General features: G+C 40.9%; 2 protein-coding genes across 3 annotated transcripts; one reads left to right on the top strand and one right to left on the bottom strand.

Annotated features, from left to right (window-relative positions):
- Window positions 1-3,294: 3,294 nt before the first annotated feature.
- Window positions 3,295-7,122, top strand: ndufa4l2a (NDUFA4 mitochondrial complex associated like 2a). 2 transcript variants are annotated; one of them, XM_049018100.1, is made up of 5 exons: window positions 3,305-3,417; window positions 5,558-5,643; window positions 6,307-6,367; window positions 6,725-6,803; window positions 6,973-7,122. In XM_049018100.1, the coding sequence occupies exons 1-4, from the start codon at window positions 3,376-3,378 to the stop codon at window positions 6,779-6,781; spliced, it is 246 nt and encodes an 81-aa protein (XP_048874057.1). In that variant the 5' UTR covers window positions 3,305-3,375; the 3' UTR covers window positions 6,782-6,803; window positions 6,973-7,122. The 2 variants fall into 2 exon arrangements, with proteins under 2 accessions (XP_048874056.1, XP_048874057.1); XM_049018099.1 differs by having other exon boundaries at window positions 3,295-3,417; window positions 6,725-7,122.
- Window positions 7,123-10,842: 3,720 nt separating this feature from the next.
- LOC125745509 (neurexophilin-4-like) lies at window positions 10,843-23,132 on the bottom strand. Its single transcript, XM_049018454.1, has 2 exons — window positions 22,633-23,132; window positions 10,843-13,104 (listed from the first exon to the last, which is right to left on the bottom strand). The coding sequence occupies exons 1-2, from the start codon at window positions 22,684-22,686 to the stop codon at window positions 12,376-12,378; spliced, it is 783 nt and encodes a 260-aa protein (XP_048874411.1). The 5' UTR covers window positions 22,687-23,132; the 3' UTR covers window positions 10,843-12,375.
- Between the last annotated feature and the right edge of the window lie 4,170 nt (window positions 23,133-27,302).

Here is a 27,302-nt window from a genome sequence, read left to right as displayed (position 1 = left end):
TTTCCTACGCATTCGTGATCTCTGTGTCTGACCCGTGTTTTTCGCTACTTGGATTCTTGTCTTTGACTTCTTGGATCGCTGACTGCCTCTTCGCTAACAACCCTTTGCCTGTACCTGTGTTCGCGTCTTTGGCTTTCCCCATTGGAGCTGGTCGCTTCACTGCTTCTCTGGTTTTGACCATGCTTGTTAACGACTACGATTGCAGCCTTCTGATTAAACATCGCTTCACCCTGCTTTTCGATCTCTTGAGTCCAATCACTGTAGCAGGTGTCTTGATGGTTGAGTGGTTAGCACTGATGCCTTCTGCCTCTAGCGTTGTGAGTTTAAATCCTGCCTTTGTGTGTGAAGAGCTCTGGGTTCTCCAGTTTCCTCCCATAGGCTGCAGGCATGTATCTATCTGAAGAATTCTCTAAATTGTTCAAAGCCTATTACTTCATGCAGGGACACCTATGGAATTTTATCTCAGGGAATGCAGAGATGAGGGAAATGTCATTACGTCGTCATGCAGAACATTTAGCAAAATTATAATACTGGGAAAATGTGGACCAGTCCAGGTTTTTGCTCCCTCCCACATAAAGGTCAGCAGGCTTAGCCTAGGGCAGTGTTGTAAACAAGGGTGGAAAGAAGCAAGTTTAGCGGTGCATGGTGTGTGGCATGGAGCAGGGAGGGAGCAAAAACGTGGACTGTCTGGCAGGGAGCTGGGAGGGAGGAATAACGTGGACCGTCTGGCAGGGAGCTGGGAGGGAGCAAAAACGTGGACTGTCTGGCAGGGAGCTGGGAGGGAGCAAAAACGTGGACTGTCTGGCAGGGAGCTGGGAGGGAGCAAAAACGTGGACCGCTGGCAGGGAGCTGGGAGGGAGCAAAAACGTGGACCGTCTGGCATGGAGCTGGGAGGGAGCAAAAACGTGGACCGTCTGGCAGGGAGCTGGGAGGGAGCAAAAACGTGGACTGTCTGGCAGGGAGCTGGGAGGGAGCAAAAACGTGGACCGCTGGCAGGGAGCTGGGAGGGAGCAAAAACGTGGACCGTCTGGCATGGAGCTGGGAGGGAGCAAAAACGTGGACCGTCTGGCATGGAGCTGGGAGGGAGCAAAAACGTGGACCGTCTGGCATGGAGCTGGGAGGGAGCAAAAACGTGGACCGTCTGGCAGGGAGCTGGGAGGGAGCAAAAACGTGGACCGCTGGCAGGGAGCTGGGAGGGAGCAAAAACGTGGACCGTCTGGCAGGGAGCTGGGAGGGAGCAAAAACGTGGACTGTCTGGCAGGGAGCTGGGAGGGAGCAAAAACGTGGACCGCTGGCAGGGAGCTGGGAGGGAGCAAAAACGTGGACCGTCTGGCATGGAGCTGGGAGGGAGGAATAACGTGGACTGTCTGCAGTCCCCAAGGAGCAAGTTGGGAAACATTGGTCTACAAGGCACAGGTGGTAAATGTTCTTCCTTCTTATAATAACATGTCATAACAAGTAATTGGGCTTGTAGTAGAACCTGAACTCATGTCTGAACCTGAGTTTTATTTCAATATGACCTCTCAAATGTGTTTTTCATGAATAAGAAATGGATTAATTTTTCCTGTGCTGTGGATTGTTTGGTGGTTGCCGTACATGTACTGCCTTCAACAACATATAGCATAATACTCTCAAAAAACAGTTAGTTTGCAATCGTCCCAAGATTATTTTTATTGCACCAAGATTAATTCTATTGCGGAACTGGAGTGCACTCATGCACGTCATTCCAGCTACTTGTTAATTAAGGTCAATGGCTGGATGACACTATTCCAAGAAGCAGGCTTGGGAAACACTGCTTTTTGTGTTGCTAGCAAATGGCCCCAGTTAAATAGGCCATGAAACACGGTTCTTCCACAGGAACGTCATTAAAAAGCATGATGTCACAAAGAGAAAACACATTTATGTTTACTCTTTGAATGTTAATACGGAGCAGAGGCATGAGAGGAAGGAAATGGCAGGGGAATGAGGAATTAACGAAGGAAAACATAGAGGAAGTCAAAGCAGAGGAAGAAGAATCCAGAATTGGTGAACTCAAGGGAGAAGAGAGAAGGAAGTGGTTCTAGGTGACAGGGAGAAAGGAGATGTGGTGGACAGGCAGGTGGTTCTGGAAGCAGGAAGGGGAAATGGGAAGCAGACAAATGAGCAGAAAGGAAGGTGGGATGACAGGGTGCTGGAAATTAGGGTAGTGTGGAGATGGCAAATGGGAGAACAGATCTGGGACAGGAAGTAGGTGGAAAGGCGGTGAGCTGTTAAATAGGGACATATAAGGCTAATAAGAGTGCAGGAAAAATACTATGAAGCAGAAAATACATGTTAATACGAAACAGCTATCTAATAATTTAAGGTGCAGTACTGTTTTGGATATTGTAGCCTATGTGCATGCCTGTGGTTTCTGGCTTAAGTTCGTACTTCTACAGTATTGACTTAATTACGAGTAAGTCAGTAACAAATTGTCTGTACAGATAAAATGTGTAAAATAAAGTAGAATATCAAATAAATGAATGCTTTTTAAATCGCATTTGAAAAACTAAGAAAAATGGCGATGCTATCCAAAACAAATTTACAGCCTAAACTGGGAATTGACTTTAAAATGGAACGTTCTGAACTAATATTATTTATACGTGCAATAACATTTATTTTTACTAACTTCCTGCATCTAAAGGCAGCTTCGGCTCCAGAGGGCAACAATAAAGGGGGATCTGTCATTGATTTCTCGTTAGTAAGTGCACAAAACAAACTTTTCTTAAATGATTCCTGTATATTCCTGTAGCTCCGGGAACTGCGTTCTGCCTTCTTTGATCGACATCACTGGGAGCAAATGGCTTCCCCGCCGTATAAAGGAACAATTTATCAAAACAGCTCATATATTCGCATTAACCTATTCTCGAATGTGCTATAAGTGATGCTAAAACTTTGTATAACTGTATTTAAACACCCACGAACGTAACTGCCCGTTAAATAACAAGCGCTTTGCTAAGCTGTGAAGATGTTTTGATTATTTTAATTTTAAACTGCCTACACAAACAAAAAAGCGTAAAACTATGCAGTCCTGTGTACATCTATAAAACAACACGGCACTTTAAGAATATATATCACTTATATATAGCACATTTATTTATTTTTCTTTCCTTTCTCTACCCACATTTCCAGTTCGTTCGAGAGACATATTTTCTCTGTTTACAAACGTTTTTTTAAATGGAAATATACAGTATACACTGAGTTCCTCTCAAGAGGACGGATTTAATTAAGGAGATAACTCCCACCTCCCGAGTAAAAACAAGCTCCCCCCCCCCCACCCATGCCAATCCGGAATGCCTCGCAACAGGTCGAGTTCTGCAAGAAAAGAGAGCTGCGAGAAAACAGAGATCACGGAAAATGCTTAGAACGATGCTCCAGCAATTAAAAAAACACCCCGCTGTAAGTTCATTATTTCTAGAAAAAAAGATTCATTTATTCTTTAATGTTTTCCCATTGCATTGAATGTTTGTTTGTGGTGAATCCTGAACTTACCGTATTAGATTTTAATTAATTGTGGGAATTAATTTCGTGTTTTGTTGATAAATTATCAAAAATAAATAAACACCGGTGACGCGTTTGAAACGTGGAAATAATTTGAAACGACGTATTTTACATATTGTTATATCCATAGTGAAGAAAAAGTGTAAATAGTAGCCTATTTAAAGTTTACAGTAACATATACAATTTGTAGTTCTGCTAACGACGTTTTTCTGTATTATGAGTCTTTTTATTGTGTTTTGTTAAGGTTGTAGCAATTGTTTTGATTTTTAAAGTGGGTTTACCTCATTGGGGAAAGAATATAGTAGTACAGCGTTCGATTGTAATGCGCATATTGAAGGCGTTGTCTCTCAAAGTATACTTATGTTTGTATACATGCTTATATTTTGAAGAATGTTTAATGTATGGAATCTATATATACGAGCTAAAACATGGATTAGATTAAACGGTGTTCAAACATCGACAGTCACGCTGAAAATCATGGGCAGCGAACCATTAAACCCTGGATGGCAATTAAACAACTGGCAAATGAAAGGTAAACAGAACACATCTATGGAAGTTAAAAAGAGCTGGATAAATAACCCTATGCATAATCAAATGTCCTTCGCCTCAAGCACACACACATACACACACACACACACACACACACACACACACACACACACACACACACACACACACACACACACACACATTTCCTACCGAAGTAATATTACAACATAATGAGGGGGGGGGGGGGGCTAGGCTGCGTGCTAAACTTTGTCACACTGAGAAAGGGGAACAAACTGGTACACAGGCAGGGAGAAAAGGGGGGGGGGCTCCGGCCCTCCTCGTAGTGTAAGTAAAATTAGAAAAGCAGAAGGTACATTGACAGGGTCAGGGTGACATTAAACTTACGCTTGATCTGCGGGGACATAACAAGGGAAGGGGTCGCTGACGCTGCTTAATTGAAACACAATAAGATAAGATAAAAGGAACGGGTGTGGGGACTAACGCTAGCAATTTCAAAACAATAGTTGTATGTTACGCCAACTGGAAAGGTAACAACAAGAACGGCAGACGCCCTGTTCGGGTTATAAAACCAGACCCCGACAATAGAGAGGAGAGCTTCCTTCGGTATGTACTGTTTGTGCATCTGAGTGTGGCTCCCGAATTGCAATCTGTGCTGAGAATAAAGAGAGCGGACTTAAAACCATCCTTCGCCTCCAGAGTGCATCTTTTCCTCATCAACGGACTCGGTGGAGTCTAACTCCAACAATAACCATAAATACAACTTTAAATATGCCATGATTTAAAACTTTGATAAATACGAGTGTGTGCTTCTGGGTTTGGCATTGAGAATCTATTTTGCTTTTAAAATAGGTTCGGTGTGCTATATATCGCAGCCCTTGAATTGCACCATTATCTTAATTGGACGACCAGTTGTTTGCGGTGCCCTGTTTACCACGTCGTTTAATCAAGGTCTAATCAGCAATGAGGACAGAGAAGCGAACAGCATTCAGTGGTGTGTGATTATCATGAAATTATGTTTACAGTAAAGGAACACGAATTAACATACCTGCAATTCATATCGCACAAGACTGAATTCAAGAGATATTTATCTCCGTTTTATGCTTAAAGCATAAAATCCTGACAACGTCATTTTATAGGCTGACATCATGAAGTACATTTGTAAAAGAATAGATAATGTTTATTTCGCTTTCAAATCTCTCTGTCAAAAATTCATTCCGTTTTCACCCGTCAACATACAGGGGTGTCTGTTCAAATGTATTTCTGTGTAAAACTGCAGGTGATCCTCTTACTTGGACTATTGTGCACAGTTGATATAGAAAGCTTGAGGTTTCATGTTGTCATCATGCTCTTACTCACCATGAGCCGCCAGGGGTGTACAGGGCGCGTCAGTGTATGTGTAAATCAGGATAACAGTTTTCATATTAATGTGGGTATGTAAGCACATGCGTGTTTGTTGGCTGTAATTTAATATGGACTCTTCGATGAACACCGAACATGATAATTGTAACAGTATCTTTTCTCTTTTCAGCTCATCCCCCAGTTCTGCTTCTTGGTATTGGGAATGGGCGGGGCCTCCCTCTATCTCGCACGCCTTGCCAAGGGCCCCCACGTTAGGTGAGGTTTCTGCAGTATCCTGATAAAATGACAACGCCACACAAACATACACACTCCAGCACAAACTGGTGATTTGTTGCGCACCCCAGTAGTTCCCAACCCTTTGATGCATTTAAAATTCACACCACAAATTCCATGACATACGGCTAATAGGAAAATATCGTCAGCAGCGTAGCTTGTTTGCTAACTGCAGTTGCAGCAGATCACAGTGAAAGATGCAGCGCTATTTAAGTTCCCACAATAGAAAAATAATGCCTGCTTGTAATGTCTGATGCCTTTTGTGGGTCAGCCATGAAGTAGCTCAAGGCCATTTGCGTTTTCATTTGGCTTACGACTGCAGGCTCCAGTTTCTTCAGATGTGACCAGAACGTGAAAATGCCAGATGTTGCAAAAAGGCGTGGCTTGAGAATATCTAGTTTATTTTTGGAAGTTAACTAAGTCTTCCCCCAAACCACCTGTATTCTCTTTATTCTGTGGCCCAGTGAAATAGTGACGGGAGCCCTGGTAACAGGATGTCTATAGCCCTCTGATGGCCCTGACAAGGCTAGTGGTACAATGGAGTGGCGTGCCGGTGTCCTAGATTTGGTGGAGGGAGACTTGCAAGGATCCATGACCCTCTCCCCATGCTTTTTTTGTTTTTTCTCCCTCCCCACAAACTGCCAGCTGGTGCCACAAGACCAACCCAGAGCCCTGGAATCAGGTCAGCCCTACCTACCAATACAAGGTCAGTATAATAATAAATTTTATTATTTTTAACAGCAATTATATTCAATGGAGGTCTATTTAAAATAACTGTTAAAAATTAATCAAACAAATCTAATGTTTCTCAATGGTTGGTAAATTCTTTTAGGAATATCAAAACAACAGTAAAAATGCCAAATATTCTCACTAAAGAAACTTACAATGATATAAAATGAGCTTAAGTAAAATTCAAAGGAAAAAAAAAAGATGGAAGAGAGAATAGTGGAGGGTACAATCTGTAATCTATGTGATCACAAAGACACAGGAAACCGTGTATTTGAACCGTGAATAAACATAACCCGGGTTTATTCTTGTACCAAGACATTGTGTTCCTTCACAGTTTGTCGCCATTGAGACCGACTACAAGAATCTGAAGAAGGAGGGTCCTGACTTCTGAATCTCACCCCACAATTTGCCTGGTCTGTCTGTAGCTGAATATAGTTGCTTGTTTATTGTAGTTGTTTTTTGGCATCTTCGTGCCCAAAGATAGGCAAGCTGATCAATTCTGTTGAAACACTGTCTGCTATTATGAGAGTAATGCCCAGGTTTACATGACATTCCTGCTGATGGTTGCCCTCATTCCCACAGACAGCATTTTTCCAGTAGAAAAGACCTCAGGAAAGCTGTCCTAGTACCCAGGCTAATATGGACAATTCACAAGCAGACTGTCGTCTCATTGTGAGGAATTGACTTCTCTGTGACAGACCTCCTACCTTCATCATAAAATATGTATTCAGACACGTGTTTGACTCGTGCTTTCTGTACCACAAGGTGCCAAAATGTCCACTTTGCCACAAGAAAACTCAGATAAATAGATATCATTCATGGATGCTGCTGGGAGGAAAAATCCCACAACAAGCATCATATATGTTCTCTGTACTGGACGGTGTAATGTGCTGCTTAAAAGCTGCCGAAGTTTGACACGGATCCAGATAGTGGACGTTTTTTATTTTCCAGACCAGGTGCTCCTCTGAAAAGCCACACAGCTCACGTAACAAGTGCCTTGTGATAATATGCTGATTCTGCATAGGATAAGTCCTTGAATGGACAGATGGTCGCATCTGCAGTGTTTTTCTTGACAGTAAGACCATGACATGATCCAGACCCACCTTTACTAATCATTTAAGCTGTCACAACATTCACACCGTGTGGAAAATCAACACGGCAACACTTACACGTACTATCTGATATTTTGTGGCCCTGCATGTGATAATGTTATCTAGCATAACATATGCTCCAGCTTTCAGAACAGTATTTGATGCATGCTAGGTCCCTGGAGTGCAACAAGCACACATTGTTCCCCTTCTTTAGATGGGACGAAGGGGTTGATTGGTCAAAAAGTAAATATAGGACTTTGTTGGGATTGTTGTGGAAAAAAAAGTTAGCGGAGAATCCTCTGAAATCAGGCTCACTGTCTCACTGCGATTGAACTGAACATTTCACCATGAGCAATGCCATCGATTTGATAAATATGACAAAATCATTCCGATCGGCAGCATGAGAGCATAACTTTAAAAAAAACCAAACTGCAGATAAAGGCATTCAGCCCCAAGGGGAAGATACAAACACATGTACACAAGAAATATTTAACACTGACATGCGCTGAACTGCAGAGTCTCTGCACAAGTCAGCTGCCAGTATGAGAAGCCTGGGAAAGGGATAAAAACAGATGTTTGCTTGTCTGTCAGCCATGTGCCAGAAAACAGCTGGACTGAGGAAATGAAATGAGGTAACACACTACATGCATGCATGCAGCACACATATATGCATAGCATTTTGTAAGGTGACTATTTCTGTAAAATAATTGCTTTTTCTGGCAAAAAATACTGTCTGCACCTAATTTAAGAACTTGAATAAATAGACTTCTTACTCAATTAAAGTAAAGAATTTCAGTCATGAGTTGAACTCTGATGACAAAGCAATGCACTATGCAATTTAACTAAAAGTCTATTAAGAATTTCTGAATCTTTTTAAATTTTTTACTGCACCATTTTACAGTCTACATTCAATCAGCACTATTTGCTCAACTGACTGTTTTTCGCTTAGTTCGATTTAGTCTATTTACCTATTGTCTGGGCGTGGGGAGGAGTTAATGTTTTCTCAGTTGGGTTTTGTATATTACACCAACTGACTAACAAGAGCACAAGGGCACCCTTCATAACACTGTGAGAGTTTATTGCTAATTTTCAGAGGGTCATGAGTTCAAATACAAACCGGAAGTTATGCTCAATTCAGCAATATAGCATGTAAACATCCTTTTAGGAAAATCCCACAGTCACATAATTATAACTCAGCTAAGGGCAATCTAAAAGGGAATGCTAAATTATTGTAGTTTTCAGGTTACACCCTACAACTACATGTCACTGAACTGTCACACAGACAAAGGCCAAGTAGGAAGCCCAGAAGCTGGGTCCTGTCACATCCGTGGGGAATTGCTGAATTAACTGTGTACAAAACAGAGAATGACGACCATTTTGTGTGTAATTTGTTTAGTCAGACTATGTTTTTTGTTTATTTTTTTGTGCATGCATGAAAATAATATAAAATTTTAGGTGAAGATATTCTAAGAATATGAATTCCAAAGAATTCATTTTTTCCTCAGGGATATTGCACCCCATTGTCTTATGCAGAAAATCTGGACGTTCTTTTACTCCGCCAAATGGCCTTAAGCAGTATTACAGAGGTTTCTAAGGCTTTGGCTGTCATACAAAGGGTGAGCTTGACAGTGCCCTAATACAAGCTTGCACACTGGCAGGACTGAATATGACTGGATATTCCGGAAAATGCCACATTTTAGGAACTCAACATGATAATGTTTAATACAAATGAAAATTTCAGCCAGTCCAAACAATAGCAGTTGGAAAGATTGTGATTAATTCAAAAATAATTCAAAAAGCAAATGGCACACAGTCAAACAAAAGCAAACGAGAATCTTTGCACACAAGTTCAAAAATGGAATTTACTTTCCAGACAAATATGGAGGTTATAAGGTATCATTTAATACCTCAAATACTCCAATTAGTCAAGATTTGGCTAATATGTTTTTTTTTACTATTATACAAAGATGTTTACATCAATATTACATTTACATGTACTTTCAACATAATTTTAATGAGAAGGGTCATACAAGATACGACTGATGAGAGAAAGCTGGTGGTTTTTAAGACAGACTGTTTCTTTCACTTTAGTTCTGCTACTTCCCCTCCCACTAGGCCGTGGGGTCAAAGTTGAAGTGAATGGACAGAGGAAAGGCAGATTTATGGAGGATCTTAGATTCAGCTCTGCTGCTCTGCTGTCTTCATCACAGCACACCAAACCCCGGGAGGGGGGCAGCTCTGCCTGTCCAGGATTGGCTGCTTTGGGCAGTTAAACTGCATGGGTCATTAGCTACTGATGGGAACTGTCTTCCGAGGCCTCTGATATTCTCTGGAGACTGGTGACCTCAAAACTAAAGTCTGCTGTCTTGGAGCGGTTTGAGCTGGATCGCTTACTGGTAAAATATCAGGACCCAAATTCATCAGCTTGACTAGTCCCTACCTCATCATCCACTCCCCTGGTGGCTGAGTCACACACATCTTCTGACCTCATTGGCTTCCTGCCTCTTCATTAGGAACTTCTCACTTGGTGTTCACAATTATTCACTGGGAAATGCACACGATGACATCACTGCCACCCAGGGACGGATTATGGGTTGTGTGGGCCCCTGGGCAAAACGTTCGCGAGGGCCCCCCCCCCCCACCACCACCACCACCACCACCACCACCAGCACCACCACCACAATTCAAGGGCCTTTGGCAGCCAAACGCCCTCCCTATAGGGTCAGGGGCCCTTGTAGGCAGAGGATCAAAGAATGTAGGCCCTCTAAAATAGACAAACGAAAATACATTGTTGATAAGCGTTGCAAATTGTTTTGGGCTAGGGGCCCCACGGGCCCCCTGCACCCCAAGGGGCCCTGGGCAGCGGCCCCGCTGGCCTGGTCCGTAATCCGTCCCTGCTGCCACCAGCAAGATTCCCTGGATTCCTTTTAGCTTTGATTTTTTTTTTTACCAGATTTATTACAGCAACCAAAGCAGGATTCAATTCATCACATGACTGTTAGCATATCAATTTGTGTTTGCAGTTACTGTGTGAGTGAGCAAAAGGCGAATGTGATCTGCTTATTCATTAATGGTTCACCTCAGTGGATGAGCTACCAGATGGACATAAATGCAATAATCCTCAGCTGGAAAAGGGAAGCAGAAAGTGGGCGGATGGATGAACAAAAGCAGAAATGGAAACAGCCAAATGACTCGTTTTGCTACTAATGAGTGGAATCATATAGGAGGAGTTGGGTGAAAAGGTACCATTGTTAATTTATAAATATATATTTTCATATCTCAGATCATTTGAAGGGACAAGCATTTTTATAACACAGCAAAGACGAAGCAGAGAAAGTTAAACAAGAAGTTGATCCATTCATACATGTGAGAACACACACATGCATGTGTTTTTAATTTATGCTTTCTAACTGCACTGAAATACATCAGTTTTAAAGTTATTTTTCACAATTATTGATTTAGACAAGTACATGCAACAGTTATAATACCATTACTAATCTGCTTTTCTGATCGTGGCATCCAATCCAGAATCCTGCTGTCTAGCTGTCGCTGGATTGGTTGATCCACAGGGCCGCCCTCACATCCAGATGCTCCTTATGTATCATCACCCACACCTGCAACCAATGTACTTTAGCATGTTCTGCTCCATTTGTCCTTGCTCAGTCTTGACATTTGTTTATCCTTCTTTCCAACATCTTGGTGCTGTGGTCTTGGTCTAGCTTTCTGAATTTTGATCTTTTCTCTGAATTGATTTGATTTGTTCCTGCATCTTTTGGATTGTCCTCCGGTTTCTGGTTTTGCATTGCATCTTGGATCCTTTGTTGATCATCTGACCTTACTTAGTACCACAGCCTTGTCCAACCCACTTGTACAGGCTGCTTGAGTTCTGTTCACACTGACTACACGGAGGCTTACCCATCATAGAGGAAAAGGCTGGCAGGCAGAAGACGAGGCTTGGTGGGTGTGTAGAGATCAAGGTGTTCCTCACCTATGCTCAGGACCTTGGAACCAGAGGTGGAAAGTTTGGGTCCAGAAAGTACAAGTTCTGACCAAAATTTTGTTTCAGCTAACCAGTTGAGTACTCTGTGATTCAACTGGTTGGTTGAAACAAAATCATGGTCTGGATTTGTACTTTCTGGACTGCAACTTTCCACCTCTGCTTGGTACAAAGCTCTCTTTAAATCTGCTTCTTCTTGTGACAAAATATAAACAGATTCTGCAATATTCTTAATACAAACTGTACAGCAACACAAAACATTGATTCCAGCCTGTTCATTGATCTACATGTCTAGGAATCAACATGTTTATTTATTTTTTACAAAAGAATACCCTTCTTATAATGGAACTAAAGATATAATGATGTGAAGATACTTAAAGTGAGGTATTAAATTAAGTGGAGACATCTTTAAATAACTACATTATTTCATTAAATCAGGAAGGTTCTGTGTGCTAATGTCTAACATCATATGCTTAATACGGATGACTGGCATTTCCTACAGGAAGTGCCAATTAAGGTGGCTGTACACATGTTTTGTCATACGTATGTCAGCTGGTGCCTAAGCCTCCTGCATGCCACCTTAAGAGGGGAAAGTCATTACAGGAGGACCATAGAGATGGCTATTCATCTGCATATGCAAATGCCCCATTCGCTTCTGTGGCATATCCTGTATCACATCTGCAATGTGTGGCTGCCTTCCATATCACCTTTGATGGTAAACACCTTGTCTTCAGACAGACATGCATCTCCTGTTAACCCAGAACCCTTTGATATATATATACAGCCACAACTTGAAATTAAAATGTTTAGATGATGTGTTTTATGCATTCTGTCTAATGCATCCTTTGCCGGTTTCCACACTGAAGAACGGATTTCGGACACCAGTACTGACTGCCTTCACCCGAAGTAGGGGGGGCCGTTTTGAAAGTTGTAGTCTGGACAGACCTTTTGCACCAGCCTGTAATCGATGCTGAAGAAGGAGATGTGGATGCAAATGACCTTCAATGGTTTGGCACACAGCCAGGTCGCATTGGACTGTGTGTGTTCCACAAAGCAAAGTTGTGAGGGATCATATAGACAAGGTTTAGCCTTGTAACCTTGGACAGTTGTCTTGTACTCCACCCGACAATGGAGGGCTTTAGCCTCTTTGGGGTCAGGGGTCAACTGGTGCTGCCTCTGTGGGAAGAGCCTTGGCTGCAGATATGGCTGAAAAACCTCGAACTCTACAACTTTGGATGGGGGCACAACACTGACTGACACGTTTCCCAGGCTGGAAGAGTTGTGCCTGAAGTAGATACTGAAAGTGCCATTGACGTGGTCCACAATTTTGCCTGTAACCAGCAGACTGAACTTTACGGTCTTGATGTTGACGTAGAATTCGCCCCAGCTGAAGTTTTTCTTGGTCTTGAGAGCTGGCTTCAGGGAGGGCTTGCGCTTTGAATGGTAGCTTGTCTGGTAATGAAGGAGGGAATGATTTTGCACCCTGGTAGGCGGTTTTGGCAGGCTGTAGTTGAGGGGTTTAGATTTCAAGGGGGTGTTGATTATATGGAATACAGCTGCTCCCATGGAAGTGTGTGGGGCCTTTAACATATAATCAGAATCTCTCTGCTTTTCCCGGCTTTGTACCTGAGGGCAGAGAGACAGCAAGGTTTAGAGACGAAGTAACTTCAAAAAGCATTTGCAACACATCCATGTCCAAACAGCTGATTTCTCCATCCTTTCCCAGACCTGTAACATTGCTGCTAATTCTGATTTCATTGCTCTCGCTCTTTCTCCTGATCCCAGAAAGGGATTTCAAAAGCACTTTCAATCTTTCCTTGTGGCAAATTTATTGTATTTTAGTCATATTTCTATTTTGTAATTGATTGAATTTATTCTGTTCTCATGCAGCACGACAAGTTTCCTGTTTGATGGATGAGCACTGCTGGCTATTCAGGCTGTAACTTTTCTCTATTAACTTAATCTTCTGTCAGGGTGATTATTCATACAGCTCTGGAAGTGTTTTCCATCAGAGATGTCCTCCTCAATCCATCATAAATTTAGCAATCATAGAGCACATAGTGTACAGCGTGGCATAAATTTACACACCCTCACACATGCATGGCTGAGTAGAAACTGACTTCCTCAAAAATGATATGACAAAAGCCTTTTTCGGGATTCTAGTAAAACCAGGGAGAAAACTGTGATGCAGTCTGGGATCACCAGTGTTTGTGTTTCCAGCTAGTAGTGATGTTCACAGCTCATGTTAATACTGGCCATTTATTTCATTTCAGATACCTACAGCCTGGGTTTCTATCATGTGATCCACAAAGACTTTCTTCACATGATCTGTGGGAAGCACCACAACTGGAAATAATAAACAAGGAATAATGAGAAAAGAATTATTATTTTAAAGACTTCTTTTAAATGCTCCAGTAAAGAAGGAAACATGATTTTCACACTGTTTAGGCCCCATTTTGGATAGAAATTTGTGGTAAACACCTAGTGTGGTATCACTCGGCATGTTCTAATCATAAAACGTAAGGCAGGTGTTCAGCAAGTCCGCATTCTGCACCTGTTGGCTGGCTTCCAGTAGTATATAACCACAGAAAACACACACACGCCGTATTGGGAGATCCAGCTATGACATCACAACAAATTCGTCCGATGAAAACAGATAACACAAAAGAGGAACCAACTCAATAAAGTTAATTAACACAGTTGCTCCAAAGAGGACAAAAAGTTGTGAATGGCCCACAGACGATTCCCAGAAAGAACGTTGCTAAGTTTGGGTCGAATTCCGCATTTTCTAATCCATGTACAAACTATTCTCAGTGGCCACTTTGTTAGGTATATCTGCTGATTAACGCAAACAGCCCGCTCTTCCAAACGAAGCAAATCATGCGGCTACAACTGAACGCATACAGCACACAGACAAGAGGTTCAGTCAGATCGGTTTAAGCATTAGCACGGCTACGATGCTCGATGCATCTTTGAATGCGATGTGTTTGTTAGATGTGGTCCTTTCAGAAACTCAGAAACAGCCCCCTTTCCGGGGATTTTCACACACAACAGTATCTTTAGTTTACAGGGGATGGTGCAACAAACAAATAAAAAAAAAAACCTCCAATTAATGGCAGTTTTGAGGGTGAAAAAAACCCTGTTAATTAGAGAGGTCAAATGATAATTTCCAGGCTGATTAAACTAAACAGGAAGGCCAGAAATACAGAAATAACAAATCGCTACAACAGCAATAAGCCACTTAGCATCTCACAATGTCTAGTTCCGCTACGATTAATGTGCGTCCTACCCAGTAAATGCTAGGTATACCTAATAAACTGGCCACTGAGAGACTAATTTAAGCATTAATGACCATAAAGCACATCCCTCTCTGGGAGCAATAACAGTGTCTTCTGATGGTCCTCTGGTGAGTTCCGCATCTAATTCCTCCTTATTCTGCACTGCTTTAGTACTTCACAATGGTTCCCTTACTTCACATCAGGTTCCGAGAGGAACTGAAAAGAACGATAATTGTTTGGTATGCATCATAGCCAGCAATGACTCAAATAATGACAGTTTTTCTATTCCTCTTAAATAAGAACAGTGATGCTAAAGGCAATTCCTTAATCATAATCATTCATCTAAAAAATTGCTGCTGCGTGAAGTATGGAAGCCAAGATGCAGTTATACGTTTTCAGTCGATTCAGTGGTTTTAAAATTTACAGCAGTGGAGAGAAAGGGGACAGAGGGTGCCAGTCTGTGTGCCCGTCATGGGAGAAAGGGGGCAGAGGGTGCCAGTCTGTGTGCCCGTCATGGGAGAAAGGGGGCAGAGGGTGCCAGTCTGTGTGCCCGTCATGGGAGAAAGGGGGCAGAGGGTGCCAGTCTGTGTGCCCGTCATGGGAGAAAGGGGGCAGAGGGTGCCAGTCTGTGTGCCCGTCATGGGAGAAAGGGGGCAGAGGGTGCCAGTCTGTGTGCCCGTCATGGGAGCGGAGGAGCGACGCGGGGTTATCTGACTGACTGTGACTGAATTCCCCCCTAATCTGAACTTAGCAACGCTTCGCATGTACAAAAGCACAGGCAATTTAGTAGGGAGAAGGAAATGCCGGGCTGTTTAAAGAGTGGGGGTGGAGTAGGGGAAGTGGAAATGTATGTATATGAGGGGGTGTCTCTGGATGTGGGGGCTGTCACCAAGGGAGGGGGAGAGCAGACACGCCTCAGATAAGGCAGACTTAGGCCTGTTCTTACAACCCTTCATCTTATGGTTACTGTAACTTTACCTGATATGTTCCTGTGCACATAATTGTGTGAAATAAATGTGAAATGTGGTCAGCAATGATATTTCATTGAAACCTGATCCTGGAGTCCTGGTGTTATGGTGGCGATTCTGTTAGTGCGTCACAGTGTTTATGTACATGTGTGTCTGCAGATTTGTCGGTTTTATAAAAGTGAAATAAAATTGTAAATATGTGGAATTGCCTATGCACTTCAAGTTACTTGAATATATATATATTTGAAGAGCAATCTTTTTTCATAAGGGATTCCATTTTATATTCATAGGCAGCTACATCACCTTTACAACTACATGCATGTTTGTCATATTTTACAAACGTGCGAGATAAGTCCTTTTCGTCATTAGCGTACGTCATTATTTTATTTGGCTCTGCAAAGCTGTGTTTGTCCACTGCAAAAGTAAGTTTTCACCTGAACGTGCTTTGACACCAGTTAATAGGATCACCATTTAAAACACAACATCAGTATCCTGCAGCTTTTCTATCCTACCTGATGAGTTACTATCTGCCTGAGATCAGGTGTGGTTCCTCAGAGAGCAGGTAGGATGGAAAACCTGCTGGATGCCGACACTCCAGGATCAGGGTTGCCTACCTCTGCTCTGAATAGTTGTTTGATGTGTGATTTGTTCATTATTTTGGCAGACTGTTGAGATTTGACATCTTTCTTCTTGTTGCTGTATTTGAAGGCTACTGGTGTGCTACATGGTGTCTGTAACATGCTTGTCAGCCGACCAACTTGCTGCATCACATTTGTAAACCCAGATGTGATTTTTTTTAATGAACTGTGACCTTCAGAACAGATATTAATGACTAAAAATCTTGCCTCTTCATTAAAAGATATTTAGCTTGACATTATGCATCTGAATGACATGGAAAATTACAGGTGGCTGCAAGTGCGACGCAAATTTCCTGAATTTTTTTGGCTAGTTAGCAAAATTGAGTCCTAATCACTTTTAACAGTAGATATACATGTACCAATGTACGCAGAGCAATAGCCATACCAAAAAAGTAAAAGTATGTTAAAATTTACAGAACCCTTCACTGGGACAATGTAAAACTCCCTCACTGAATTCTCTTAACCTGCAAAGTAAAACATTTTTTTATCCAAGTAAATTTATGCAGCTCATTATCCCCAGACAATGTCCCGAACGGGTTATTTTAGACATAATATTTAAGATTGTACACATTCATTGAATACAGATATTCAATGAAGCATAAAATGCTATAGTATAAATTCACGCTGCAACGTCTATATTTTTTTGCATTTAATTAAAACACATATATGCACCAGTAAAATTCATATCTTTACCTTTCTTTTCCTCTTGAGTATAAAATAACTTTAATACCTTTCAGTATTTTTTTTACAGGTGATTGCACTAAAACTAATCATGTAGGACACCTTGATCAATGGTTCCACCCCAAGGTGTCATGACCAGTATCACCACTCAACCCTTTGCTTCAGAAAACGTTTTGGTGGCTCACAAACTCCCAGCAGGATTGGTCACATGCACCATCACCCTGACAGGGATCTCTGGAAACTCTTCCTACCATCTCTCTCAGATATTCAGCTGAACACAACTGCTCTTTCATAACTGGCAGTGATGGATTTTCAGATTTAAACAATCTGTTTTGTGTGGCTAGGCAGAATGTAAATAAAAGCCAGAAGCAGAAGTGTGTGATGGAAGACTCTCTGGTGTCACTACTCTTCACACACTTCACTCATTCAATTTCTTTTCATTTCCCGACTTGCCGTTGCATAACCAGAACTTCATATCAAAGGAAATGTGAAAAAGGTGAGAATCCAAAAATCGCAAAAATCAGAGAAAAGCTTTTGTCTTCAATAACAAGCTATACAGAGGCCAAGCGTCTGCCTGTTCATCCATTGACCCATTTCTGACCTAAATGAAAATGTGCGATCCACATAATGCGGGGAGAATCATACTCACAGACCTGCAGGGTTTGTACCCTCAATCACAGGGATACGGGGCAGAAACTACTCACTGAACCACCCACCATACAGCACCAGGAAATGAAAATCTACAAAGAAAGAGTTAATCGTTTTCTGTTGTTTTCTTCTCCTTCATGATGTTAGCCAGTGCAGGGCTCTGAATAATTATCTTTATCATTATCTGAAATCTCTCTATAGAGTTGTCGAGTTTCTTTGTGTACAATGAACTATTTCCTGAACTATACTTCAATTTAGGGCATCACATTAGCGGTCTCCGTTTTCCTTAGATTCGTGTCTTGGAGAAGTTCATTTGCAAGTCGCCATATTCACATGCTTCTATAATTCTATATCTTAAAAAGTTCCTGTGAATCTTTTCCTGTAGCTGCCTTCGGGAAACTGGAAAGCACCAACTACTAATATTTCTAAAGTTCCACTCTTAGGACTTAGAGTAAAGTTAGAGCGAAGGCAGCAGCTGGAGTTACTTGGCTCTGTTTTGACCTTAAGCAAACTCTAAGCATACATCCATTTATAAGGGAAATGCAAAAAAGTGTGAGGTGCTGAATATATCAGGTATTCTTGCATTCTTACTAAATGCACCCATAACACTGTCTGTGAGGCCGGTATAGGACATTCTAAGAATTATTTTTGACATAACTGTGTCACACTTTCTGTTCATATTCTGTAGTCCCCAAACGACTTCCAGTATGGCGAAGATGTGCCCAGTATCTCCTCCAGTGTGCTCCCTGCCTCATGTCCTGCTTTGTCTGGGATAGACTCTGGCTCACTGCACTGGATATGCAGTTAAGGAAGCTGAACGGAACAAGTATATTATGTTCTCGAATAAATACATTGCACAGTTTATATTAAAATAATAAAGACCATTCCAAGCCACATGCTCTTTAAGCTATACTTGATCTTTGTCACACAACACTCCACACCCAATAATACTCTAATAATACTCCAAACAATACTCTAAACCCAAGGGCAATATGCGTGAATGCTTGCACAAGTGAACATATGAACACACACATATACATATATATGCACTCACGATTACACATGTGCATTCATACCCACACACAACCGCTAGCAAATGCACATACTGAGATACTCCATAAAATGCAAACGTGCACACATACTCACGACAAGTAGATGCGCATTTTTAGGTTAACAATGTCTCTGTGGAGACACTTGCCAGGAGGGTAAATGCTTGGGGAGAGAGGCCAATTTTCGGATTTAATGTAAAAATATGTGGCGTGACAAACAGGAAAATGCCTCAGCAGAGACACAGCTTTCCCATTCTGTAGCCAGGCTTGTGAAATGATATGATATTCAAAAGCTAAAGAAGATCTGAATCCCCTTGTGAATTTGTTACAGTCGTTCAAGTTTAAAATAGAAAAGATGCCGTCGAAACGACAACAGTGTATTACCTGGACGGTGTATTACCTGGACCCGTCACCCCTCCCCCCATTTAATCCCTACTCCACCCATGCCCCCCAACCTCTACAATTTCTAGAATTACTGGATAAACTGGAAATGTGAAAGCCAATAAATGTGTTTTTACTCATATGCTTTAGTGTGTCCTAGTGACACGTAACTTGCTTGTTTTGAGAAACCACACCTATTCATTTATTGCACGTTCCACTTACATACCAACATCTTTTAGGTTAAGTTGGTTAACTGTATTTGTTTGTGAATGTCTTAATGTCCATAAATGAAAATGTAACTTATATTATTCATATTTCCAAATATCTACATTCAATGGCCACTTTATTGGGTACATTTATTCAACTGGCCTTTTAAGCACCAGCTTAAGAGTAAAAGGTGATTTAAGTTACTTTGAACGTGGTGTGGCTGATGGTGCCAGATGGACTGGAAGGAATATTTCAGAAACTGCTGCCCTACTTTGATTTTCACGAACAACCATGTTCAGAGTCTACAGAGAATGAGCAGAAAAATAAAAAAAACATCCAGTGAACGGAGTCTTGTATTAACTATTCAGGTTTAACATCAAACATCAAGTCAAACATCATCTGCAGTCATTCTTTTGCTGCCACTAAGTGCTGTTGCTTCAATTATGGAATGATTTGATTCAAAATTTGAAACGTCCAGATCTTCACCCTATTTAATATGACCGCAAAGTTTGAAAAAGATCCTTCAAATACTTTGTGAGTTATTGCTCTAATGAGATCAAGCGCACGTACAGAATGCCGCTGCAAAGTTTAAAAAAAGTTCCATCAAATATTATTTCAGTTATTATCTTAACGAGAAAGTGTCTATGACAGTAGAGGCAGTAGGGGTAACGGATTCGGCAGGCCAGTCCAAAAGCCATATGCATTCCCCATCCACGGAATACAATTATGAGAATAAGAAGCATGAATAAGATAGAAAAAATCTCATAGAGCCTTACAAAATTTTCCTAAACTTTCAAACTTCATCATGCTATTCTTGTGATTCAGTCTTTTCCTACAAGACTCCAATTAGGTGTCTCTATGTCACCATACTTCTGATAGAAATGCCACTATAACTCCTGTTGCTTTTATGTCAAAGTGATTTCGGTGGAAGTATAACTACAGTCATTTTAAAAGCATGCTATTGCGTATACTTCTGTGAATGTATCACTAATTCGTGATCCAAAACTTTCACACTGCAAGTATTTCAAAATCCATTTTCAAACTAAGCTTGAAATTCAAACGTTACATTTTCCAGAACTGTCCCTCAAAACTGATAACTGATTACTGTTCAATATATGTACTCAAGTCCATTCTGGAAAGGTCTGGTCAGAGTTGTACATTTGAAAACCAACTGGGATCACATATGCGGAGAGTTGATGTGCTAGTCTGTCGCCAGGCGACATCAGCCTCCAGGACACTGCAACAGCCTGTGGGCTTCTGTCCCTCCATTTCCTGTGCAGTTCTGATCCAATTTTCATCATTCACACCCTTTCTGCTGCAAAAGCAGGATCACTTACGTGTCATTCACCTGGCACCCAACAACAGTGTAATTCCGGATATTAGGAATATAATTACTTTAGGTGTATTTTTTTCTGCAAGCTCTCTCAAGGTCTCTAGTAGGAAATTAAACATAATTGAAAAAACACACATCAGTATTATGATAACCAATACACAAACAAACAGACCAACTAGAAACTGCATGAAAACCAGTGAATAACATATTTAATACCATTCCAGCTTTAGCCCCGTGCATGAAAAAAACTGTGGATAAGTGGATCATTGTCTCTAAATAGCCCTTAATGTGTGATTGTATATATGCACTGTGATGGACTGGCACACCATCCAGGGCGTACCCTGCCCTGTGCCCTTTGGTTCCTGGGATAAGCTGCAGGTCCTGATCATCAGTAGCGGAGGGTTTCACATCACAGCAGGGGGCACTCTGCAAAATTTACCAATGGACCCCCCCCCCCCCCCCGCACACACACACACACACACACACACACACACACACACATAAACACACACCTCTGCCCATGCTGACAATGACCTCTATGCTGGACAAGCTGTTATAGGAGATGGATGGATGATTGGGAATTCAATATTTTACTAAATTAATATACTGCATTAAAACTTTGTTGCATAGTGCGAGAAAGATGGCATGATTCAGATCTGTGCATAAACAGCAAGTCCAGTGACATGAGGATAAACCAAATACCCAGCAGTGAACATCAGTAAAGGGGTTAGTTTGCTAGCTAATGCTACTTACACTTAAATACCATTATAACAGCTGTCTCAGTAAATATGTCAGTAGTTCTTGCATATAATTGCTAATTTTTTTTTAATTAAAAAGTGTTAATTAAAATATAATATGTAGTGATAATATTCAGCATGAAATCTATCACTTTTAGATTTTTAGAATCGATTTTCTTATTCTTTTTAAATTTTTATTTATGTAGGAAATCTACATTTAGAAAATACCATCATTCATTTCACAGTCCAGTGCAAGGTATCAAAGGAGCTTAGAGTACTAGTGTAACACAAGAAGAAAATGCAAACTCAACACAAACACTATATACGAATTTCAAACCCGCAACCTTACTTATGTGAAGCAAAAGCGTTACTCACTTAGTATTACTCAAAGCCACAATGCCACCAAGAATATCAATATATTATATGAATTGGGGAAACAGTAAGAATCCACTTGTCTTGATATGCCTGGGGTACATTATTGATTTCTCAAAGACAACTGCACTACTGAATAGATGTTTTTCATTGTCATCCGTCGGTTCATATCTAGAACGAAACCCATTCCATCGCTCTGCATTTTCATAACCGTGGACAGCTTCCAGTCAAGATAACACAATTTTGTCTGTTTATTTCAATGCAGGCACACAAATAGTTGTTGTTGTTTGCACTTCAAATGTTTTGTGTATTCCTAGACTCTGATGCTACTTTTTAAACAGGAAAGTATGGTTGTATTGATAACAGCAAGTTGGAGGTGTTAGCTGGACACATATATGTAAGAGTAAACAAATGGTGGAGGTAATGCGATCCATAAAAATGCACAACCGTGCTGCTGGGTCAAATACGCGTCTAAAAGGAATGAGATTTTATGATGAAAGCCTTCAACTTTGGCTGATAGCACTCATAATGCAGAAGCTAAATATCTCAAGCCTGAACATCCTCAGATGTTGTAGTACAAATATTAAAACTTTCATTAACACAAATTCGGGGGAAAGACATGCGTCGCCTTAAAAAGGTCATCTTACAGTGTTAGTTTCGGTGCTTAAATAATTTTATTATAAAATGACGTTGTTCGCATTAAAAGGCATCTTTTCTTAAGTCGAACAATTCATTCAGTGCACGGAGTTTAACGTATATAAGCTGACTTAAACCCGAAGTACAGTAAAATGAATTTCTGTGCATATCCATGTATTCCAAAACGGCGGTAAGGCGTGTAGATGGACGAGCGACATCTGCTTACCTTCATCAGGACCCAGTGAAAGAAGATCGCAAAACACCAGCGGAGCATCTTCATCGCGTACTTAACGGTGCACCTTCCGCAGATCACTATTGCTTCTGGCTTAACTTAAACGAATACCGTTTCAGTGTGTGGAAATAAATCTAAATGCTTACTGTAGTTTAGTTGAATCGATTTACTATAAATTAAGACTTTTAAAATTTAACTTTTAAAGAACTTCTTGTAAATTTCAAAATCCCAAGCTGGAAATAAAAGCGTATTGACTAAGGTTTGCATTTCAATAATAATAATAATAATAAAAATAGTTGAATATGGTAAAGATTCGGGTTTCCTCAACAAGACGGAATCTTCCAGTTTGTGGCGTAAGCGTTTTCTTATTTTCATCCAGTCTCACACACACACACTGCCGCGCGCACAGACGCTCTCTCTCTCTCGCTCTCTCTCACACACACACACACACACACAGGTTGCTCGGACACGGACACACTTGTGTTCTCCATTTGTAGTCTGCAAAGAACACCTGTAAATGGCACCAGTTTTCACATTTTTCAAAGAACTGCTCATTTTATTTTAACAGACGAGTATAAATAATCAACAAGAAAACGCTTAAGGTTTTCCCCCAGATTGCTTCTGCAGTTAAGCCCTAACATCGGAAATGAACGTCCAGAATTGACAGAATTCACTCTAATAATTCTACTCCACTGCTGGTTAGGGCTGGGTAGGGCTTAAGGTTGTCATAGTTAACATTAATGAGTGGTCCCCCAAAGAAATATGATTACACGACTGTGTGTGTGTGTGTGCCCACCCTGTGTCATGTGAGTAGTTGGGGTAGTCCGCATTGTGGGCTGTGTGTGAGCTGTAGGAGTGAGTGGAAAACTGACAAGTGAGAAAAGTTTTGGCTGTAGCAGCACGACAATAAACATTGACCCTGTGGAGCTCTTGACGAACAGTTTCAGTGGAAGTAGGAGAGTTGAGGTGTGCATTTAATTCTGCAGTGAGTTGGGCAGCTGTGGTTTTATGTTTTTTGGATACAGCCTGGGTTGGTACCCGGACATCCCATTCAGACGGCTTCCTCATGCGTCCACAGACACTCCTGTTGGATGTGGTCCGTCCTACGTGATGTTATGCTGACATAATCCTGGATTCCGTGGTTCTCTGTACATCACAAAGACTTGCTGTCCTAGTCACAGATGTGCCAGTGAGATGTGCACCAACAATTTCTCCACTTTTGAGCTCTTATATGTCTCCCATTTCTTGTGTGAATTGCAATGTTTTATTTACAGCTGTGCTATTGCTCTGCTAATTCAACATATGAAAATACACATACTGTAGAGAAGAAGAGCTTTATGAAATTATAATTTCAAGAGTCACTGGCTAGCAGGGTTTAAATACTGTATAGACCGAGCCTGGAGGAGCCCAGTTCCACCTCCTTATGTCCAAATCACACCTTGCCGGAGCGGAACTCCGCCTCCTTAAACATTAATCTTTTTTTCTTAATGTCCCAAAATTTTGCAGAAGTTCCAAGTAAAGTTTTGCACAAAAAAAATCGTGTTTTTTTCCATCAACTTTAATGTTAATTTTCATTAGTAGCTCTGTGCCGTGGTTATGCATTTTCGCTTTTGTCACTTACCATGCTGCTGCCAAAACTTCACTTAGTAGCTAGACTCTGCTAGAGGAAAGATGAGAAAGAACCAACCCATGAATAGCATATTAATAACTGATATTTTGATGCATTTTCATGTGGGTGTTAAGAATATTAAAAATAGAATAAGCAAGAATAGTACTTGATTATTTTTTAAGTTTCATTTTAATGTTATGTTTAAACAAAAATCAAGTCGTATGTAACCATACAATATGTTCAAAACCCATTACAAGTAACTAACTTGTACATCACATTTTTTATTTTGTATTGCTTTAAACTGGTAACTACATGCAGAGAAATGGACTGCATCTTTAAGTTTGTGATCATACATAGATATGATAACTAATACATTAATGCTGCTTACTTGGGACCCCACCCCCACCTCCATACCTGACAGGGCTCCCCCTCCTCTCTGATTCTGATTTAATTAACCCCTGCTGACCAGAACCAGTGTGACTCTTGGAATTAGAGGAAGATTCCTTCCCATCAGACATTGGAAATGACTCCTTCTTCCTGAATGGAGGTCACTTTCAGGTAAATTGTTTGCTAGACTCTGAGAATAATTGCTTTGTCTTATTTGGTAGATGGAAAGAAGTCAGAATCACTTATCTGATACATAGTGTGAACACTTTCACCATACAGGTGTTACTTTCTTTGCATGTGTCACGTGGCGAAGGGATGAAGCACTCAGAAGCAGAACAGAACTAAAGGGGTTTTATTAAGAATCAAATCAAACAGAACAGACCTGGGACTGGAAACAAACAGGACCACAGGGGATCAAAACAGGAGGGTCGCACAGGGGAAGGACACGGGCAAACAAATGTAATGACGTCAATGACAGGACTGGGGAGCACAGAACTAGGAAACACTTTTATAAAATATTAATGAGGTAGCAAACAAGAGGCAGCCCATGTGAGTAACACAAGGGCAGGAACAAGAGGTTAGACAAGCACATTACAAGCCAGGCTTATTAGGGTCGCGCCAGGGAGAAAACAGGAGGGACAGGTAGGCAAGGCATGACAATATGAAGACTGACTTAGCATCTCTGAATGCATACTTCACATGAATTGTACTCTGATCCCATCATAAAGCCATGAATTCTATGGTGCAAAAGAAAACAGTTTTTAAGACTAGAATTTCTGGTTGTGTGTGAGATGCACTGAAACAGAACACAGAACAATCCACAGGTCATGAGGGCAATAATAACGCTGTGGTTGTTTATAAGCAAGATGCGGTAGCTGAGGTGTGACACGCCGCAGGCCAGTCTGTCAGAGGTTATTTACAGACACCATAAGTATTCCTCATCGACAATAAATTACAAAATTCGGCTCCAGTATCATTTTCTTCCTTATAAATTGTTGAAGGAAAAATAATATCTTACAATGAATGGGCCACTTTTCTCCCGCATTGCCTTGGACCTCTGTGGGTTATCTTCTGTGATATGTCATTTCTATAAAGCTATGGATTGATGTAAAAAATGCATTGACATCATGAATACGAAATGTGTTGCCCTATTGTGTTTCTTCACCAGTACTTATTATTTACATTTTGAAAGCTGCATTAATTGCATGAATAATTAACATATTCATAAAAAGACACCCAATGTCATACAAAGGCGAACATTCTAATATGGTTAAAAATAAAACAACTTAAAGTATCCATGCAATTTTGTCAGAATTTTAGATAAATGGGACTTCAACCTACAAAAAGCAAAAATAGTTGCAGGGAAGTACTTTTATAATAAACTAGCACAGATGTATGGGAGTTTTAAAAGTCACAGTTTCCTTTATCTTTTCAACATAAAATAGATTTGCTCAGAGCAGCAACATTGGTCTGCTCTATTATAGCTACAAAAAAGGACATAGCCCATCACCATAGACACACACAGCACACAATTAAATATTTTATTTGAAAAACAAAAAAGTGTGTTTTATAGTGTTTTCATTTCAGTTTAAAACATTACTGTAAAATTTCTTATTCTCCAAAATTTTTTTTTGAAACCTTCTGCTCCCACAAGCTGCTGTCATCTCAGGCTGCAGTGAAAGTTGCTGATTGGCACACAGACAGTGGCAGGTACAGTGCAGTCCTGAGAGGTGGTTAGCAACTGCAGTGCAGTGCAGGGCACAAGGCTGGGGTGCATTCTGGATGGGATGCTTGTCTATCATTGAGCACTCACACAATAGCGATTTAGAAATGTCAGTCATCTGAGAAATGCTTTAATTTGGGGGGGAGGGGGGGTCACAAATGATATAGTATTATGCTATGACTTATGTATTAAGTAACCACAAACTAACAATCACAGTCACATACTGATTTCATGTTTGTGGCACATCAGTTATAGCAACCAATGTACTATATTATTCACTGCATCTGTTAATATTGAAAACCTTTGTGAACTATTGAAGGAGCAAGTAATGAATAACACAAGTGAAATACTGATCTCATGTTTGTTCATCCTTAATGAATCGTGGCACATCTTTTATCTCAGGTAGTGACTATATTTGTTAATGATCTGTACTTCAGTAATAACTGAATCCCTAAGTATTTGTGCCCCCCCCCCACCAAGTTTTGGACTGTATGAAGAAACCCATAGGAGGAAACCCATAAAACACACAACCACAGGCACACCTGAACATGTGCACATACAACCACACACACACAGATGCACACACACGCGCACACGCACACACAGACGCACACACACCCATGCACACACACGCGCACACACACGCACACACACACACAAACACACACACACACACACGCGGGACAGGCTGCCAGTTCCCATCCCTGCAGCTCTGCGGTGTCAGTGACACTAATTGAGCTTCCATGCTGCGAAAAACACAAGACTGTCCACTTCTGTGTGGGGAAATACAGTTTTTTTACAATCACCTTTTTACTAGTTACAGAACTTTGATGTCTTTTTTCAACACTCTAGTCACAAAACTCAAAATGGTAACCACTTGTAACACAAACTCTCCAACTCAAAACCTTACTTTTTGCATTCATATATATATATATAAAGAAACCT

The sequence above is a fragment of the Brienomyrus brachyistius genome, chromosome 6 (genome assembly GCF_023856365.1).
Source record: "Brienomyrus brachyistius isolate T26 chromosome 6, BBRACH_0.4, whole genome shotgun sequence".
NCBI classification, from domain to species: Eukaryota; Metazoa; Chordata; class Actinopteri; order Osteoglossiformes; family Mormyridae; genus Brienomyrus; species Brienomyrus brachyistius.
Note: the sequence above shows the minus strand (reverse complement) of the source record. Positions and strands in the feature narration are given on the sequence as shown.